Raw genomic sequence first — 18816 nt, forward strand, 5'->3', positions numbered from 1 at the left:
AGAGCCTACTTCTGCAAATTGCTTTGGAAGCACACCCGTGCTGCTCTACTGGAAGTAATCTGCATACGTGCTCATTCCATTCTTCGTTAATAAACAGTGACAGTAAATAAAGGAGAGAGACGCTGTAATTCAATACAAGCCTCGGGAGCCATTATATTCTGAGATTTAGGACTTTATCATACATCCGGTACAAGCACTCCTAAATACAGACATCATTTCTTCCTTGCTCAAGCTTTTGCCTCAACGTTTGCTCTCGACGTTTTTTCCCTAGTACGACTTCAAAACAAAAAATAAAAGAGTATTTACTATCAAGGCTATTTCAGATCAATCACAACAGCAGGAGGTACAAACATTCTTGGAAATACAGTGTGCATCAAGATTGGGCTCTGAATGGCTTTACTACCACACACCGTGTATTGCATAAATCCACAGTAAACCACGCCGCATACACTTCATTTTACAAGCGAGTGCATCTGTGCATTTGTATATTTGCTTCTCCGTTCCTTGAAGCTCCTACACTCAAACTTTAGGCACCTGTGTGCATGAAAAAGAAGCTTTAGAAAATACAGTACCTCAATTAAGACTGAGTGAAGAGATGTGTTGGGGCTCACAGAACATGGTGCGCTGGTGGGACACCAGACAAGGCTTAAGCGAATCACACTCGGTGTCAATGCAAACCCACATCTGCTACAGAGTCTGAAATACACGTGAAGACGGCTGTTATCACTGGACTCACCCCTCTAAAAACACCTCTTTACTGCAACAGCTCCAAACAGTGACACAACTTTGTGCCATCTTGAAAGACAGACCCAGTGTTCGAGAAAGATACTTTCACTAGACGAGAGCAGGAATTCTGTCTCCCTGACATGACGCGATTTAGCTTGGTGGTTGGGGTTTGGGAATCTAAAGTACCTAAGATGTCCTCTGATGGTTTGAGAAACTTAAAAAAATACTACAGTGCTCTGCTCTAGGGCTTCACTTTGCCCTCCTTCACTAACTGCTCATTGAGCTGGCAAAGCTGCCTTAGGAAGCCATCGTTGGGGCCAATCTCTCGCTTCTGCCGGACAGTGCTCAACGCAGACTTGACGTCCATGTTCTGGCGCAGCATGAGGTAGGCGATGACCAGCGTAGGAGAGCGGCTGTAGCCCTCACGGCAATGCACAAACACTTGTCCTGCAGGGAAGACAGGTCATAATTTGGGTTATACCGGAATATAAATTTGAGAAGCAACATGAAATAGCTAGGATATGAAGCATAATACTAGTCCTTCAGCAGCTTGAGAAATACAAATTCTGAATGCCACAGGAGACATGTAGAACTTGGAAGAAAGGTGCTATCACTCTGTTCGTAGCTACACAGTCTGTCAATAATAAAACAGGCCGCTGCCCCCTTTGAGAAATCCAATTCGATTTCATCGCTTCTCAGCTGCTTCCTCTTTGACCTGCTTTTCCAGACACAAAAATTTTCCTCCTCCCAAATGCGGCGGGAGATACGGACCCAGGCTACTCTCCAGAGCAAATTTTTTTCCGAGACAAGAGAACAGATGAACCATACACACACATTTTCATCATAACCACAACTTGCTTTGAACCACAGCGACAGAAAGCAGCTCAAGGCAAATCTCTATCAGCAGCAAGTTCAACGGCTAAATCCATTCATTCTCAACGTGCCTTAAGAGCCCGTAGCCATAAATTAGCAAGATTTAGAGATTCTTGATCATATCATGGAAGAGAATTGACTTCCCCTCTGCAAATGATCTGAAGCAAAAGGGTTTCTAGCCTTGCTCTGTGAAAGGCAGTGTCTTAAGGGCTGCCTTCCAGGCCTTTCGCCTACCAAACCTGCCTTCCAGAACTTCATGCAACCACAGCGATAAAATGAAATTGAAGGAAAATACTACTGCATCCCTCTTCACTTCACGGTCCTTACGCTGCACTTCAACGTCAGGCAAAACTATCACATTTCAGTAGCGAGTTAATCTTAAAACTGGCTCCAGCATCACCCTGCTAGAAAGTTCCTCTTCGTTTACCAGAGTAAGAGAACAGCGACAGGCGTGGTAGACAATTCCTACGACCAGAAGAATCGGCAAACAGAAAATTTAGATTGACTCTGCGACTGTTTAGATCAAACTGAGGAGGGACGGCCATGGCACAGCCGGCACTGTGAAACTCTTCTTTCCTACCGCAACCTCTTTCAGTGAGTCACAATACTAACCGGCAGAGCTGCATTTCAATTTTTAGAATTTGTCGCGCTCCACCAAACTGGAGGTAAAATTTCTTGCCATCCGTCAAAAGCCCATCGCAGCTCTGGTAGCCCTTTTGCCCATGTCAGAGAAAGAACTTCTAAAATTGTGGGAGTTATTGTTCCTCCTTTTTCGTCTTCAGTCATGAAGCGAGAAAGAAGTGGAACATGTAGAAGAAACTGGTATGCTGAAATAGTCCAACGACCACCGCCGCCGCCTGGCCCACTGCACTATGTCCCAGGATTTCTGCTCTGAGGAAACGCGCTGTAGAGAAATGAGGCAATCGGCAACATTGCAAATATTATGGCCAGCCTTCCTGCAATCCTAGGGAATAATGTGGCAATCGTCAAATAAAATAATTAACTTCATGCAATAAAAATTGTAAGGCCACAGTCTCTATCCTTACTGTACATTTGGAAAAAAAAAAAAGAACGTAGAGCAGGTCGTGTGAGTACCCTTCAGTAATGCAGTACTTGTATCACTTCTGCCCTTTATCTATAATTTGTAGTGTCCTAAAACAACTTCGAGAGCCTGAACTTATTTATTTTTTCCTGTGATTTATCATTTCTAAGGAAAAAATAAGAACCCATCTTCCCAGAAAGGCACTATTACAGAGCGCAGCAGCTGTTCCACTTTTCAAAGTCACCTCTACAGTGACAGACTTCCACTTGCGTATACTGGAGACCTACACGTATCGACAGAGGATTAAAATGTTTTATTGTGTATTCCGGTGTCTTTGATCCAGAGCCTTGATCCGAGTTTCTGATTTGGTTGTTCAGCTGCTAATCTGAGCAAAGAACCATTATAAACAGTGAATTAAATTGCTAAGAAACAAATGCGGTGCACAAAAAAAACACGGTAGAAGGATATTTCAGTTTGCCTTACCATCCTTCTGCGAAAGTGCTTTCTCGATAAAATCAGCTGCTTCCTCAAAATAGCGACTGAGGTTAAATTCTTGTGTATCGTTAGCTTTAATGCCGTGGTATCTGATGCCTGTGCCTTCATAGAACTCGGCATTAGTGTTCACGTGCATGAACGACTTCCCCTCGGCCGCATTCAGAACGTGGGTTATCCCCAGACGCTGCAGCTTCGTAATATTCTTGGCCATGAACCTGTACGATAAAAAGCGTCAAGAAAACAATTAGAACTTGGTGAATCATCTCAGTATCTATGATGTCCCCAGAAGGCACCGATAAAGAAAACCTTTTTCTGTGAACAGATGCTAAATATACTGTGCCCAGAAGTGAATTAGCTACAGGTTATAAATTCACAGAACGCAGTCTGTGAGATAACCATTAAATAGTATCAGGAGACCATTGGCTCCTTTTTGTCATAAACCCACTACTTTTCATTCCGAGTCTGATTATTTCCATACGGCAGTCCCAACATTTGCCTCGCTTTCCTGGGAAGGAAAAACCCAATGTATGTTTTTATCGGTAAAATCTGAGCCCACCGGTCAACATTAGCAGAACGTGACACACGGCTTTACTCGAAAGGTAACTCGGTTCCCGCACGCTTTGTGAAGAGGTGGGCTAAACGGCCATAAGTCCCTTCATTGTTTTTAAAGGCAGCTTTCAGTCTGTGTCTAACTGGATGTGGAAACAAAAACCTTTTAGAAAATCTCCCTACGGCTCAAGTCATAAGCTGCAAATACAAGGAGTCTTAACGTTAAGCTTAGCTCCAGATAAGCATTTGTGCCGTATCTTTTCAAACAAGTTTCTAAGAGATGGCAACGCACCTGAGGGTTTGCTGGACACCTCGCTATTCTAAAGAAGATAAAATAAATACCCAAATTAGTTGGTTCATATCTATATGAACCTCTGAGCATATTCACTCACAATTTTTACAAAATCCAAGGCTATACGAACATCTAGAGCGTTCCTTTTCTCCTAATGACTGTTCACCCTTTAAATTGTAGCGTAAGCAGATGAATCCTTACGCACGAGTGAAGCTTCTGCGTTTTCTGCTGTCCGTGCCAAACAACTATGGCAACGAGCCAAGTATTTGTAAAGACTTCATTACCCAAACAAATGTTGACAGATTTTCCAGCTGGCAGGACATCATCTGTGCCAGGGGACAAGTATCAGTGCCTAGGGAATTCTGCTTGCGACACAAAAGTAAATCCTACGGTGCAAGGCCAAAACAAAAAGTGTTAATTCAGCTGCGAGTCCCTGGGCTTTCGTGGGGTGAGTACATGGTTTAAGTAAGAGTATATAGATCGGTACGTATCTGATAGTGGTCAGGATCAACAGGAACTCACGTCCTGGAATCGTGGTTGAATCTGGCAACGCAGACTGGCTCCCCTGGAGGCAAATGCATTCCCAGTGCATTTTGCAGATTTTGTAGATCATTTTCTTACACAGCTAGAGGTGAAAAAGAGTATTTGTGTGCCATTTTTTTCTCCCTTTCCAAACAGTCTTTGGATCTCTCCCATCCTTAACATCTCATTCCCCTGCATCACGTTCGATGTTGAAACGCTAACTCCTCCAAATAGCGGAGAGAGACGCTAACATCAGCTGCTTCTATTTCCCTAAGAAAAACCACAGAATCTTGTCTGTTCTCAAGATGGAAGACTGAGAGTTCCTCATCCTGTCAGTGACACTAGGAAGAAGTGTTTCTTTTGAACAGAGATGAACAATTTTACCAGCCACAAAACACGGGCCTTGGAGAACCACGCACCAGCGATTCGGGGTACACGAGGCTATAAAGTATTGCCCTATGGGATTTTAAGCAAATAAGCCAAGTCCTTAATGGCAAAAAAAAACGCCAGCACGTTAACACGTTTTAATTTCCACTGTTACATTCACGCAAAATTGTTTCTTCATCGCCTCGTCCCTTACGGTCACTACATTTAGTAGTAATTTTGGGAGAATGCCTTTCACACCCCTTACAACACACCAGCACGCTTCCAGCACACTGAGAACACAGAAATGCTTCAGGGGTTACCCACGCACATTAAAGCAGACAAAAAACTCAGACTGGGCATTTGTAACCAGAACCTTTTTAACCAAAACTGTTCTGGAGACATGGCTTGAATTGTGACGGGCTTCCCACAGCCTGTGAAAAAAAACCTACGAACAGATTTCCTTAGCCAGGAGTTCAGAAAACGAAGCCTGCTTGCTTTCTGGCAGAACGCTGGTTCTGACAAGACACGGTTGCCCTGAATAAACCCCCACCCTCCGGCGCACTGACTGCTCCCCCCGCTCTGGTGTCATCTCCAACTCTCCGTTCTTTCCAGCTGATGAAGGCGTTTCCCTCAAACGCATCTTGACTTACACAGAAATAGAAAATGAGTTGTACTCCCCGTGTATCCCAGATTCTTATTTTGTTATTGCTCAAAAAATACATAATTGTGCTTGTCCGTCACCTATACACTAATTCTTGTTTTAGCGAGACTGCATTTTCACTGTTGTCTTCACAAATCTTGTCTGATCTTCTTGAGAGGTTAGAACTGTCTACTGCAACATGCAAAAGCATTCTCTCAAAATATTTTGTTTTGTTATTTTACCTCTGTGTTTTCATTAATTATGACTTTCACGTATTGCACGGAAGATCTAGTACTTCGGCTCTGCCTGTCACCTGAAGTCGTTTGACAGATACATTTTTTATTCTACGCTACGACCCAATTTAATCTCATCTGCCTGAATGTCTCTGCATTGTCATTTTTATCTAAAGATGACTTACTCACACGGAGACACGGCAGCACCCCTACGCAAAATATTCTAAAAGGTTTCCAACACAAGTTTCTGAATCTCGCTCAGACGTTTTAATTTTTCCCTGTGAGAGTTCCTGTTCAAATTCTATTGCTTTTATACCGTGTATTGGGATTCCAGCCGCCCATGTTAAAGCTCTATAGATGTGGCTACTCTGTGAACTGTTGTTGTTATAAAATCTCTGCTGATTGTAGTCATAAATGCAGCCCTGTGGTGCTTGGTCCATCCCAGTCAAAGCAGAGATTTGAGTGCCAGATAAAAAGACCGTGTTACTTTGCCCTCCTGCTGCACCGCCTTCCTGGCCGTCCCTGTAGCCCAATCCAGAGTGCTTCCAACCACTCCTCAGAGGTTCAGGAAGGAGATCCGTGCAACAAACACCAGAAGCGAGATACCAGGTGAGCGCCAACCAGATGCACGCTGCACCAAGACAGCTCCAAACACGAGGTGTCTTCCAAGCTCTGCGCAGATGCTAGAGCAGAACGAGACAGGCTAAGGAGCTGCAAAGACAAGCCCCAGGCAAAGCGATGGCTTATTTCTTGCACACAGTTAGTAAAAGCTTTACTGATGCCTCGCACGCCGTCGGATCCACGTGTGCAGAAAGCCTGAGAGCCTGAGTGCTGAGGAGGCTCACCTCCCCAGCAGTCCATAGGAGGAGTCGAGTCAGAAAAACAGGTCCCTCTTCAGCCTTATCTTTACACAAGGAGAGCACAGACGCGGGACGTGTAGCTGGAAATGGCGCGAGGACAGATCTGCGCCATTTCAAATTCTTTCCGAATAACAACTAATATAGCAAATGCTACTTGCAAGGCAGCGTACCACAACCCCACTCGACACAAAAAAATCCTCTTAAGAATTAGTGTTATTTGCAGTTTGAGAACATCAAAGTTCACTCCGCAGCGACTGAATCTTAACAGACAGTCATCCATTCAACTAGACCTCAGCATTATCTTAACTCTCTGTCGATGCTTCAAAGATACTATTGCCTACGAAGTCTTGATAAATTAAGTAGGTTGCCTGTTCCCACTGTGAAATAGCTTTTTCAGCCCACAAAGTTATTTCTTACCTTTAGCTGTCCTCCACAGTTTTTCAGCATCCTTTTAAAAGCACTGGCAGTAGAACTGCACGCTCTCTGTTAATCCAACTAACAATTAAACTGTTCTTATGCTGCAAACTGCGCTTGTGCTCCGGATATTTTTGGTTGTCAATTATTACATAAAAAGCCCTTCTCAGTGTTAAAGCTTTCCACTAGACAGGTATTATCCATCCTCTGTTCCTAGACAACCTTGCATCTGAATGTATTAAAGTCCATACTATATAATTAAAACCAGCTACTGAACAATGAAAACTGCTCTGCAGTAGCCAACTATTTTCAAAATTATTTTTTAATAATTTGCTGCGCCGATCACCTTGCAGGCTACGGCTTCATTTCTTCCAGGTAGCTGCTAGAAATATGAAGGAGAAGGTGGCTGTCAGACATCAGGCTGGCCACTGAGATAATAATTTCGGTCCTATCTCTAGATGCGCATGTCCTGCATCAACTGGCAGTGACAAACACCATTTGTTTTGGCTTGGGAGAAAGTTAATGAAAACCTATGGGTTTGACTTACATTTCTTTAGGGGTTACAAGCTTCAAGTAAGAACAGGCATCCAGTATACTACACACGAATCAAAAAGTCCTCAGTTTCGCAGAGATAAAGTGTACAAAGATGGACAAAAAGGGGACAAAGAATATGATATGATATGGACATATAACTGAAATCATAATCTCGGCGCAAAGAATAAACATCATAGAACCGAGAAAAGAAATGCTATTGGTGAACCCTGAACACTTTTCCCCATTTAAGGGCTTTCATCATAGCTATACCCGTAACGCCCCCACCACAGGCATGAATACTTAATCAGGACGAGGTTTTTTTAGGGCTTAGACTGCAGAAACATTCATTTGACTAATGACGCACGGGGTGGCAACTCTTATTACAGTCTTGCTTCCTTTAGGTTACTTTACACGTGGTTCAACCGAGATCCAATATCCATTTGCTTGTCCTTCATGTTCCAGCTTATCCCACTCATCCGACACAGGGTTATTACAGTGGTGGCGTGCCTGGGCCCCCGCACACGGCAGTGTCCATATCCCTCATGGCATCTTGTCCCTCCTCCCTCTTCTGTGTGGTTGGGCAGGGGCTGTTGGCAAGGGCATGTAGCGATAGGACGAGGGGCAACGGTTTAAACTAGAGCAAGGCGGGTTTAGATGAGCCATGAGGAAGAAGTTCTTTCCACTGAGGGTGGTGAGACACTGGCCCAGGTTGCCCAGAGAGGGGGTGGAGGCCCCATCCCTGGAGACATTCAAGGCCAGGCTGGATGAGGCTCTGAGCGACCTGATCCAGTTACAGATGTCCCTGCTCACTGCAGGGGGTTGGACTAGATGGCCTTTAGAGGTCCCTTCCCACCCAACCCATTCCGTGATGACCACAACTTCTTGGCAATGAGGAAGAAACCCCCCAGTGCTGACACACCTGAGCAGGTGCGTTTCATTGTTAAGCAACTTCATTAGTTTTAACCTCGTTTCAGCTCTGTTGTAGCTTAGATTTGGGACTTCGACAGGGTACCGCACGCTGTAGCGGGTGCCGTTCACGAGCCTCGTCGTTTGCCCCGGGCCCGCCCGCAGCCGCGCTGCTCCGGCCTGGCCGCCGCAGGCCTCCCCCCGGGCCGGGCCCGCCCCGCCAGACCCCGCAGCCCGGCTTCCTCCGGCCCAACCTCCCGTCCCGGCGGCTCCCCGGTGAGCGCCCCGCAGGGCCTCGCCGCCTCCCCGGTCTCCGCTCCCCGGCTCCCGCCGCGGGCTGAGGCGCGGCCGGCCCGGCGCGCTGCGGGGCACTCACGCGTTCCCCACGTGGATGCGCGGCACCACCTCGTTGCTGTGCGCGCTGGGCAGGCTGTAGCAGCCGCTGCCGTTAGCCAGGAGGTCGTTCAGCTCCTCCACCGAGATCCGGTAATCGGACATGGCCGGGACCCAGCCAGCCGCAGGCCCCTTGGCGCAGCCGCCCGGGCCCGGCGCTCCCGCCCCGCCCCGCCTGGCCCCGGCCGCCGCCCGATGGGCGGAGTCGCGACGGCTGGCTCTGTCGGCGGCGCCCGGCGGGGATGCGGCTGGCGCAGCGCGGCGTTCGGTCGCGGCAGCGCCCAGCCCTGTGCGGCTTCGGTCCGACGGTTTCTGGCCGGTCCTGGCCCCCCGCAGCGCGGGGCATGGACGCTGCGGGCCTCACGCTGAAGCTGCTCCTGGTGGGAGACAGCGCCGTGGGCAAGTCCAGGTGCGGGGCGGGCGAGCGGGGCGGGCCGGGCCGGGCGCTCTCCGCCCCGGGCTGAGCTCTCGGCTCCTTTCCCCACAGCCTCCTGCTGAGGTTCACGGACGGCGCGTTCGACCCGGGCCTGAAGCCCACCGTGGGTGAGTGGGAGACCCGCCCGCCCCGAGCCGGGACCCGGGCGCCGTCGGGCGCCGTTGGCGGAGCGGGGCCCGGCGCAGGGTCGGGGGCGGGCGGGGGGATGCTGCGGGGTCGGGCCTTCGCCCGTTCATTCTGACGAGCCTTCCCTTCTCATTACGCCGTAGGTGTTGATTTTAAAGTGAAGAAAATGGTGATAGACGGCCATGCAGTGCAGCTTGCGATATGGGTAGGTTTTATTCCAGGCAGACACGGAGAGGTTTTGTTCTCCGCAGATGCGAAAACTGTAAGAGCTTCCTTTGGTGGTGTGATTTTTTTGTTGTTTGTTTTTTTTTTTCCCCTCTTCCTTCCTTTTCCCCACCCCTTTGCTAAAGGCTTCTGCATGTTGAGATTGCGTCCTTACGGCGCGCACGCACGTAGGGTGAGCGTGTGTCGTGATGGTGCAGCCGTATTTGCAGACAAGGCACTTCCAAAACACTGACAAATACTTCGTTGCTCTGGGTTTGGGACTTCCTTCCATCCTGGCGGAGATTTTGTCTGCTCTTTCCTGCACACTGGGTTTCTCGAACCCTCTGTGAAGTGTTTACACTTGTAGCCTTGCAGGAAAGGCCGGCGTTTCGTGCCGGTATGACCCAGAAGCGCTCCCAGGGTCTTAAGTGAAACTTCAGTAAAACTGCAGAAAAGTGACGAGCTCTGCGATTTCCTGTAGGGGCTGTGCAGTGACTCTGTGTCTACACTATACCAGAAACAGTCCAGATGCTTTATTTTGGTTAAAATCGTAGAGGGGGGTGGAATATACTTGGTCCTGAACTATTTTAAAGGTTAGCTCAGGTTTACTGTGAGACTTGAGCGTTTGTCCTCAACTTCCTGATGCTGTATTTCCAGCACCTGCAAACTAGGAAATCAGATAGCAGCTGTGTCATCAGGATTATTTATAATATTAAAGCACCACATTTATTCTCCTAAACGGAACGAAAGAGCCCTAGAAGGAAGAGGTTTTACATGCACGGTCATAGGTATTTGACAAAGAACGCACCATTACTAAGTCAGTCATTATTGGGACTATCGGAAAGAGCACAAATGTGCCTTGGGATGGTATTAACAAAAGTGATGTAAATGCCAAAACTTGAATTACTTTCTTCTCTATGGAGGGAGGTGGGGGAGAGCATCTGTCGCACGCTTCAGGTGGTCGGTTCGGCCCAAACCGCGACGCTTTCATTCACGCTTTGCGTCGAGAACGCAGAGCAAGAGGGATAAAAGTCACACGTGCTGTGGGCATGTACATTAGCTGTATTTTGAACATGCTGCGCACAAAGCGGGAGCTTTGCTGAGAGTGACCAAGATACATTTTCCCTAATAATCGCCCCGGGGTGTGTCTCCCTGCTGTGGAATGAAAAGCAAGGCCAGAACTTGCACAAGTTGTGTAGCTGGAAAAGGCACTTTTGCAGCAGTCTGTGACAGTCTCAGGAGAAACTGCTAATTGGGGGGGGGGGAAACCAGCTTGTACAATGTTAAATAAAAACTTTAATGCACGTACAGCCCATCAGGGTCAGAAAGAGGGTTCTGCTTCAGTGTCTGCGTGTGCGTGGATGCCTGAGAGTACAATACCCTTAGGAACGATGACCAGAATGAAGTAAATACATTGCCAATTTTAGTTTCTTCTTTTAACAAAGAAGAAATAAATTAAAACATAGCCGCTAGTCTGTTTATTGTAATCTGTACATACCCTTAAATAAATTCTTCTGGTGAAAACCGTATTTGTGTAATCCTTTTGCTTCCTTATTGTTCTGAGGGTTTTTGAATTTCACGTTGCGTTTAGGAGCGCTTTCAAAGATTCGTGGGAGTGAGTGTGACACGCTGCAGTAATAACGGCATGAAACTACTGAAAATTGCTTATCTGCGCAATCTTCGCACACTTGAAGTAACTCTCTCTAACCGGATTCTCCTTTCCTGCTGTGGGGGAGCGAAGGGAGATTTTTGGGAACCACTGTGTCTCCTTTTCTGCAGTGTCTCTCGCTGGAAAACCAGTTATTCCTCATCTCATTCGGTTCAGCTGAGCGCTAACCGACGCAGCGTAGCTGCCTGGCTTGCAGCAATAGCCTCTTATACGTCTCTCCTGAGTCCCACCGACTTTCGCGTTGCCTCGCCCGTGTTGCAGGTGTCTGTGCTCATCCCTTGAACCTTCCCTTGAGTCCTCTCCCTGCTTTCCTGCCCCTCCTTCCCCACTTTCTGTCGCTGCTGCTGCTGGTTTCTGACCGCCTCCCTCCTTCTGTTGTCTTACGGTTTCGTACATCCTTCCTGGAAACTTAACTTTGTTTATCTTGTGTAGTTTAAAATACCGGTTTTGTTCTAAATAGATTTGATTTCCTGTATGTTTGGTTTGGGTGGGGTTCTTTTGGTTTAGTTTTTTGTTGTTTGGGGGGTTTTTTGTTTGTTTGTTTGTTTGTTTTTCCTCCTCTGTAGGACACAGCAGGACAGGAACGCTTTAGAACGCTGACTCCCAGTTATTACCGAGGAGCTCAAGGGGTTGTTTTAGGTAGGACGCGTATGGAAGAAAAACACGATTGTGAAAAGTGGGGTCTTTCCTACCTATATGTCTATGCCGTTACAAAAGGAGGTTGTCTGAGAGAATCACAGCAACAATTACGGTTTTTACAACATTACTGCATTATTAGCGCAAACACTGAGTATGCAAATCCGCTGGCAGGAAATAATGCTGCTTCAAAATATTTTTAAATTAAAAATACAGAGATGTCACGCTGCAAGACGTTGAGTGGGTGAATTATTAGCTTTGTCGTAATTACTTTGGTGAGTTCCTGGTAATAAGGCAGACTGAGTTTCGTGTTGGTATTCCCCCCCCCCCCCGATGTTTTTACTTTTTTCCCTGGAAACTATTGATGCGATTACTGTAAGACAGGAGGTTTGTAGCAGAAGCAGTGGAGGGTTAGTCCCTTTCTGCACAGCGACACCAGTTAGAAAAAGAAGGGATTCTTATCCTCGGGGGCTGGGAAGGCTGAACACCTCCTCGCTGGACAAAATAATCTTTCTGAGTGTGATGCAGCTTTTCAAACTGTAGTGATTAAGCGAACGCAGTTACGAAGTTACCAGCGACCAAAAGTCACTTCTCGCTCAGAATCCAGGTTTTTAGCAGCAGTGCGTGCAGGTAGTTACACGTGAAATAAGGTGACAAAATAACCTATTTTAAAATATTCCGTGTGGCCCAATTCAGACCTAGTAACGGGTACAGGATTTCAACTGGTCAGCCTGATTTCCAGCCACAGATCCATTGCAGGGGCGCTCACGGGCTGTAACCTCTAGTGACTTCGGGTGAGCACAGCCATCGTGCCCCAGCTCTGGGGAGAGGATACGGTTTATGCGTCTTCCTGCAATTCCCTGGTGCTGCTTTTTGTTCGGGACGGTAGCTAGCTCGGCGGGGCTGAGTTCTGCCATACTGAAGTAAACATCGTTCAAGACTCTGCAGCTGTTAAGCGCCTTTTCCTCTGTTACCAGTGTATGATGTTACAAGAAAAGACACTTTCGCAGGACTAGAGAGCTGGCTGAACGAGTTGGACACGTATACCACCAAAAGCAACACGGTGAAGATGTTAGTTGGCAACAAAACCGATAAGGTCAGTTTAGAAATGCATCTTCTTACACTCTTCCACAGATTACTCAGCCTTGATATAGAGTATAAATGTGAGATAAGTGCTGAAACTAACCCATCTGTTGTGAAAGAAGGTGATGTGCTCTGTCACTTGAGGACCCTGGGTTGGGCAGACGCCACTTACTACCTCATTTTTGAAGCAGATCTTATCCAAGACTTTAATGGAAACTCCCCTAGAGGGATGTAATTGTTGAGAGAGAGATTCTCTGAAGACAGTGAGAGGTTCTGCCCTAAAACCTGCTGTATGCCGTTAAAGTCAACTGCGGTGCAACAGCACAATCGCTGCTTGCGTTTTGACCAGGCGGCGGGGAAGAACTGAGCTCTTCAGGGCGCTATTGAGTACGCGTCTGTGTGGGTGGGAGGTGCGCTGGTCGCTGTACGTTTTTGGGGTGTTTTAATACATCTTAGAGGCCTGTCGCATGATGAGATGTCTCACTTTTGCTTTACTACCAGAGGTTCCCGGTGTGGCTGTCTTGAACTAGGCTTTCTTCTGCCCCTTTCCAAATCTGTTGATTTTCACGTCCTTTGATATGCCTTTTCGGCTCTTTGACTACTGGAACCTCCTTTCTGGCATGTAACTTACCCCTAGCTGACTGAGAAGACAGCAGTGCGTTCATTTCCGACTGATTTGGTGTTGCTACTCTTCAGCCTGACGCCCCGACAGCCCGTCTGGCGGTGAGCTGTCTGTAGAGTGGGAAAGTCGAGTTGCTGCTGGGTGGTTTTACAGACCTCTTTCTTTCCAATAAAACTGCACTTCTCCAGTGGTGCTTTTCCGGGGACTTCCTAAAAGCGGCGAGCGTAGCGTGTTTCAGTCATGTTCTTCATTCGTCTCTGCAGCCTGATCGGGAAGTAGAGAGAAAGGAAGGACTCCAGTTTGCTAGGAAACGCTCACTGCTTTTTATAGGTATGTAACTCTGTGCCAAAAACTTGAGTATTCATATGTTTATTTTGGTTTATTTTATATTTACCTTTTTTTTTTTTTTTTTAGTACCTAATTAATTTGTGTTCCTTTTGCTGCGTTAGTTCATATGCATGGATGCAGGTTTTAACTTTTTTCGGAAATGCTCTTGCATGGACTGGGAGTAATTTTCTCTGAAAGAGATTTACTTCGTATACTGCGTAGGCATGAATTTTATATATTCTTTTGAAACTAGCAGGATTTTTTTAATTCAGAGCCCGGAAGACTGGAATGTTTCTCCTGATTGATGTCACAAGCACCTGGAGCAATCTCTTTTTCGTTTCCAAGTTTCCGTTGCAGCAACATAAAAGACAATATTCTGAGACCAACAATAAAATGTACAATGTGAAGATACAAAGATGGGGAACAAACTGTGTTTTAAACAAAAAGAAAAAAAAAAAAAAGTACCTTTTAGGTGAAGCTTCTTGAGAAGATTTCCAAAAGGAACTGGAACAAATGCGTAGGGGAAAACGTGTCATTCCCTCTGCAGTCTTTGTTTCCCAGCTTAGTTACTGAATAATTATCGTGTAGATTTACTGTCACAACCTGAGAACAATTTCTTTTTCTCCATTATGGAGAGAAAGGGGAACTGTGACATTTTTTTAGGTGGAAAAATGACGTGCTTTGGACGGGGATGCATTTCTGTTTATCGTGTTCAACATAAGGGTGCCTTTAAGGGAGAATGGAAAGGAGTTTCGCTCATTTAAAAAAAAAAAAAAAATCGTATCTTCTCTCTGGTCCCAAAAGAACTTCTTACAAAGTGGAATACTGCAAATAAGATAAAATACTTTCCCCCCCCCCTCCTCTCTTCCCCCTACACCAGAGACCAGTGCCAAGACACAAGACGGAGTGCAGCACGCCTTTGAGGAGCTGGTCATAAAGATCCTGCAGACACCAGGTCTTTGGGATAAAGATGCAGAGAAGCGGGGAGTCCAGCTAGCGGAGTCTTCAGCGCAGCGGGATAAAAGCTTATGTGGTGCATACTGTCCCCTTTCATAAATCTACAGGTGGCTCTTCTGTCTGAATGGAGTAGACCTTTTGGGGGTTTTTTTGTTTGTTTGCTTTTTTTTAAAAAAAAAAAAAGGGGAGCGGGGATGCCAAAAAGTAGCCTGTGCCTTGTTTGACCTGCCATTAATTGCGTAGATCCAAAACACGAGCCCATTAGCAAAATACATTTTTGTTCATTAACAGAATAGGCTTTATCCTTACGCACAACTGATCACTCCGGACATTTTTCTGGTAACTGTCAGATTTTTGGCTATTAAAATCGTAACGCTGCTTTAAGTAGTGTGCTTTTGCTGCATGGCATTCAACGTGGACTTCCTTCTGAAATTCCTGCCTTGGCATACAATAAAGTCGTACTTCGTTTTGGGGTGTTATTGAAAAGCTGCTCTTCCCCAGAATGGCATGGGAGCCTTTTAGGCACCCAGGTTCCCTTAAATGTAGTTAACGGTCGGGAGTCACCCTGAGCAGTGGCAGTGATTCCCTGTTCCAGATGGTTTTAAGCAGTCAAAATTGCTACTCGTCCCTGGATAGTAAGTTGAGTTACTACTTAACGTTAGGGTTGTAGTGAAGAGGCGTATCTAGTAGCATTTGGCAGGAAAAAAAAAAAGAAAAAACCAACCATTTTTCATGGAGTACGCTGTAGGTTACCCCTTGCTGCTCTTAAACGCTTTGTGCTGCGGATCGCTGGGGGAACGGAGTCATCGTTTTGGGCTGCTTTCCACGTTGGGCCCTTTTTGCCGTTAAGGGGGCTCTCTGCAAACCCGTTTTCCTGCCCTCCTTCAGCAATCACTGGGCTAAAACTAAGTTTTATATGCAATGTGCTGGCTATGGAAGACTTTCCACGAGGATGAGTCTGTCCGTTGCCAATCCCATGCTGCAGTTCTGCCAGATAACGACCTTTCTTCTGCCGTTTCCCTCCCCCGTTACACTCGCTGCCTTTTCTTGAAAACAAACGCAGTCGTGGGAGATGTTAGCCTAGGCTCTGATCTCGGTACCAATGCCTACAAAAGACTTCTGTTTGGCTGCCCGCGACGCTGGAAAAGTATCACATTTGGGGACAATGTTAAAATAATTTAAAATGTAAACTGAAGTGCTCGTAAACAAGTGACAAATCCAAAGTCAGTCGTTCATTACAGGACATCGTCCAGACAGAACAGAGAAATCGCACTTTTTAAAAGATGTACGTGTTGATGATTCATCGCCATCAGGTTAATGTATTAGTGCCTTCCCGAGTCTCACCAGTGATGCGTCATGGATGCTGCCGCAACACAGCTGAAGACAAGGCATATGAACTTCGGTCTCACTTTGGAACTCTTCTGGTTTGTTCTCTGCAAAGTTCCTCTTTGGGGAGCCGTCGTCTTCTGCGACAAGCGTGCCGGTGTAATTGTTGCTGGAGTGAATAGCGGTGCCTGTATTGGGTTCATGCATTAGCCTCTGTCTGCCTCGCAGGGGGTGTAAGTGGCTGCCGAGTCGGGATATCCCTCCCGTATGTTTCCCTCTGCTGAAATCAGTCCGGGGGGGACGGCAGATCTTGTAGTCGTTTTTAATGTCTGTAGCAGTGGAAACGCGTCCGCTTCCAGCCAGCTGACGGACCGCTGCTTACACTTGCATCTTGGTTTCGGTCTGTGAGATGTCCCTTTGGAATACTTCTCTCAGCTTCTGAGAGGACAGAAAAGACAGCGGTTTCTGTTGGTGTCACCGCCAGCAGCTGGACAGGCGTCCTGCGAGCAGGCGACCGAGGCTGTAGATCGTTAAACTGCCGAGTGTCTATGGGCAAAACGGGAGCATGTCACCATTTGGGATTGTCTGGAATCTCCAGGTGTGACGGCAGACGGAGCATGGACACGAGAAAATAAGATGAGGACGTTGAGTTCAGAAGACGGGAGGCCGTGGCAGCTGTAGCAAAGCCATAAAACCAGGTGGGAAGGATAGCAAGGAGGCCATCGCGAGAAGACAGAGATGCGTGACTGCTCAGCAGCGGGCCAGACAGTGGTCCAGCTGCGTTCTCTGCTGTTTGTGTGGGTTTTTTTCCGGTGACGGGCATGGCTTGCGTGCACTGAGCCTGTCACCAGGGGAGTCGCTTCTTTCCTACATTTCCTGGGGTTAAGAAGAAACTGCAGAGAAGATGGCGTTCTCTTGCTGTCCTCTCGAATGTGGGCAAAACCGCTTTGCCGGTCTGCGCTGCAGGCGGTATCTGCCGTCCTTAGGAGGCCCCGTTAAGAATGGTGTATTTTTTAGACATCATTAAACAGCTGGCAGCCCTTTGAAAAGTAACGTCATCTTCCTTTGCATCGCGCCTCAGTTTGCTGCAAATGCCGTCCTGCTGAATGAATGCTCCCGCCGTTGTATGTGGGGGGAGGAAGAAACCCAGAACCAAGATCTACCTTGATTAATGTATGAATTTTTGTTGTTGTTGTTGGGGTTTTTTTTTATAGTAATAGCAATTTTTGAGGGAAGTGAGCTAAACGAACCAGTCGTTCATTCAGTTTTGAATCTAGTCAGGTCTGAAAGTAGGAATGTAAATATATACACTCGCTCTTACTAGAAGCTACAAAAAGCGCGTCTGGAGTTCCAGATTTGCAAAACTAAGTGTAAAATTTAGCGTTTAGGTCTGAGTGAACTATTCCCGTTCTGGAATGCTTATACTCAGCGAAAAAGGTATCGTCTGATTGTCTAACTTTGCCTTTCTCGCCTCGAATATCAAGGAAAACAACCTATGTTACAAATTCAGCTGGGGGTATCACTGGAAGTTATCCCAGATCCTCTTGCTAGGACACCAGAAGCATACGGTTACGCTTCTAGACTTTATCTGTGGGGTTAGACACCGGGAGTTTGTTGGACCGCGGGCATTTGCAGCTATACATATCTATAGGTGCCTTACAAACATCATTTCATTAGCCCAAAAATGTGTTTTCAGATGCGTTCGTTTCTGTTTATGGCTCAGATAAAGGCAAGCAGAACAGGATAATAATGAACATCGCTGCGGAAAACGAAGGTATTTCGGAGAGGCTGGTTGAGCGTAGGCCTGCCGATGAGCAAAAGAACTCTGAGGCTGGTTGGCAGGGATGTACTTAACTCTTGTTTTGTACGAATATTATTTTATCATAACTTCAAACTAAACACGTTGCGGTGGGGTGCTCTTAAAATTATACATATTTAGTTCACTGTGTATCAAACTGGAAAAAAACCCATACCTTAAAAATATCTGAAAGTGGTAAGAAAGCGTTGGGTCATTGGTAAAGGGAGCAAGGGACGCGTTTTCTAGAACAAAATCAAGTTAGAAATTTGGGTGGAAGGACTGCCTCTATGGGGAAAAAAAAGCGCGTGTGTGGTCTTAGCGCTAACGGCTGCTTTGCTGGAGTTGCCTTTTGTTGCTATTTTATTCTGATATTCTCAATAAACATTGCCAGTATTTTAGTATAAAGAAAACGTGCCAGTATATCACATTCAAGATTTAATCTTTCTATTGTCTGCTCACTCACATGCATAAGAAAAAATATTATTTTCAGTCAGGGCAGAGCAATAAACCCTAATGTTCTGTTCCTTTGCGTAAAGATCACCAGAAGAAGAACCTTGCTTTTACGCTACAGAAGTGGAAGCTCATTTCAGTAACGGCGCCGGTCAACTTTTCGCTGGAAGTTTAGGAAGCCAGTGGATCCTAGGGAGGTTTATTATTTTGCTGTACCTTTTCAACTTGCTAATTAGGAACTTGAGAAGCTCACGGGTTTTACTACTTACAACTGCAGTCTTTTTCCCACATGAGACACAGCTTGGGATGGGTTGTGCTCAATTAGCGACTGTAAGGG

At 46.5% G+C, this 18816-nt stretch overlaps 2 protein-coding genes across 4 annotated transcripts; one reads left to right on the forward strand and one right to left on the reverse strand.

Annotated features, from left to right (window-relative positions):
* Positions 1–128: 128 nt before the first annotated feature.
* DUSP3 (dual specificity phosphatase 3) lies at positions 129–9041 on the reverse strand. The gene is made up of 3 exons (XM_063354959.1): positions 8829–9041; positions 3125–3351; positions 129–1173 (listed from the first exon to the last, which is right to left on the reverse strand). Exons 1-3 carry the CDS (start codon positions 8948–8950, stop codon positions 968–970), a joined length of 555 nt encoding a protein of 184 aa, XP_063211029.1. The 5' UTR covers positions 8951–9041; the 3' UTR covers positions 129–967.
* Positions 9032–17272, forward strand: LOC134524786 (ras-related protein Rab-18-B-like). 3 transcript variants are annotated; one of them, XM_063354955.1, is made up of 7 exons: positions 9032–9254; positions 9333–9388; positions 9551–9612; positions 11847–11919; positions 12894–13012; positions 13810–13951; positions 14829–17272. In XM_063354955.1, exons 1-7 carry the CDS (start codon positions 9088–9090, stop codon positions 15002–15004), a joined length of 795 nt encoding a protein of 264 aa, XP_063211025.1. In that variant the 5' UTR covers positions 9032–9087; the 3' UTR covers positions 15005–17272. The 3 variants fall into 3 exon arrangements, with proteins under 3 accessions (XP_063211025.1, XP_063211026.1, XP_063211027.1); XM_063354956.1 differs by having other exon boundaries at positions 13885–13951; XM_063354957.1 differs by lacking the exon at positions 14829–17272 and adding an exon at positions 14221–14819.
* The last annotated feature ends 1544 nt before the right edge of the window (positions 17273–18816 follow it).

Source organism: Chroicocephalus ridibundus, chromosome 17, assembly GCF_963924245.1.
Source record: "Chroicocephalus ridibundus chromosome 17, bChrRid1.1, whole genome shotgun sequence".
Taxonomy (NCBI): domain Eukaryota; kingdom Metazoa; phylum Chordata; class Aves; order Charadriiformes; family Laridae; genus Chroicocephalus; species Chroicocephalus ridibundus.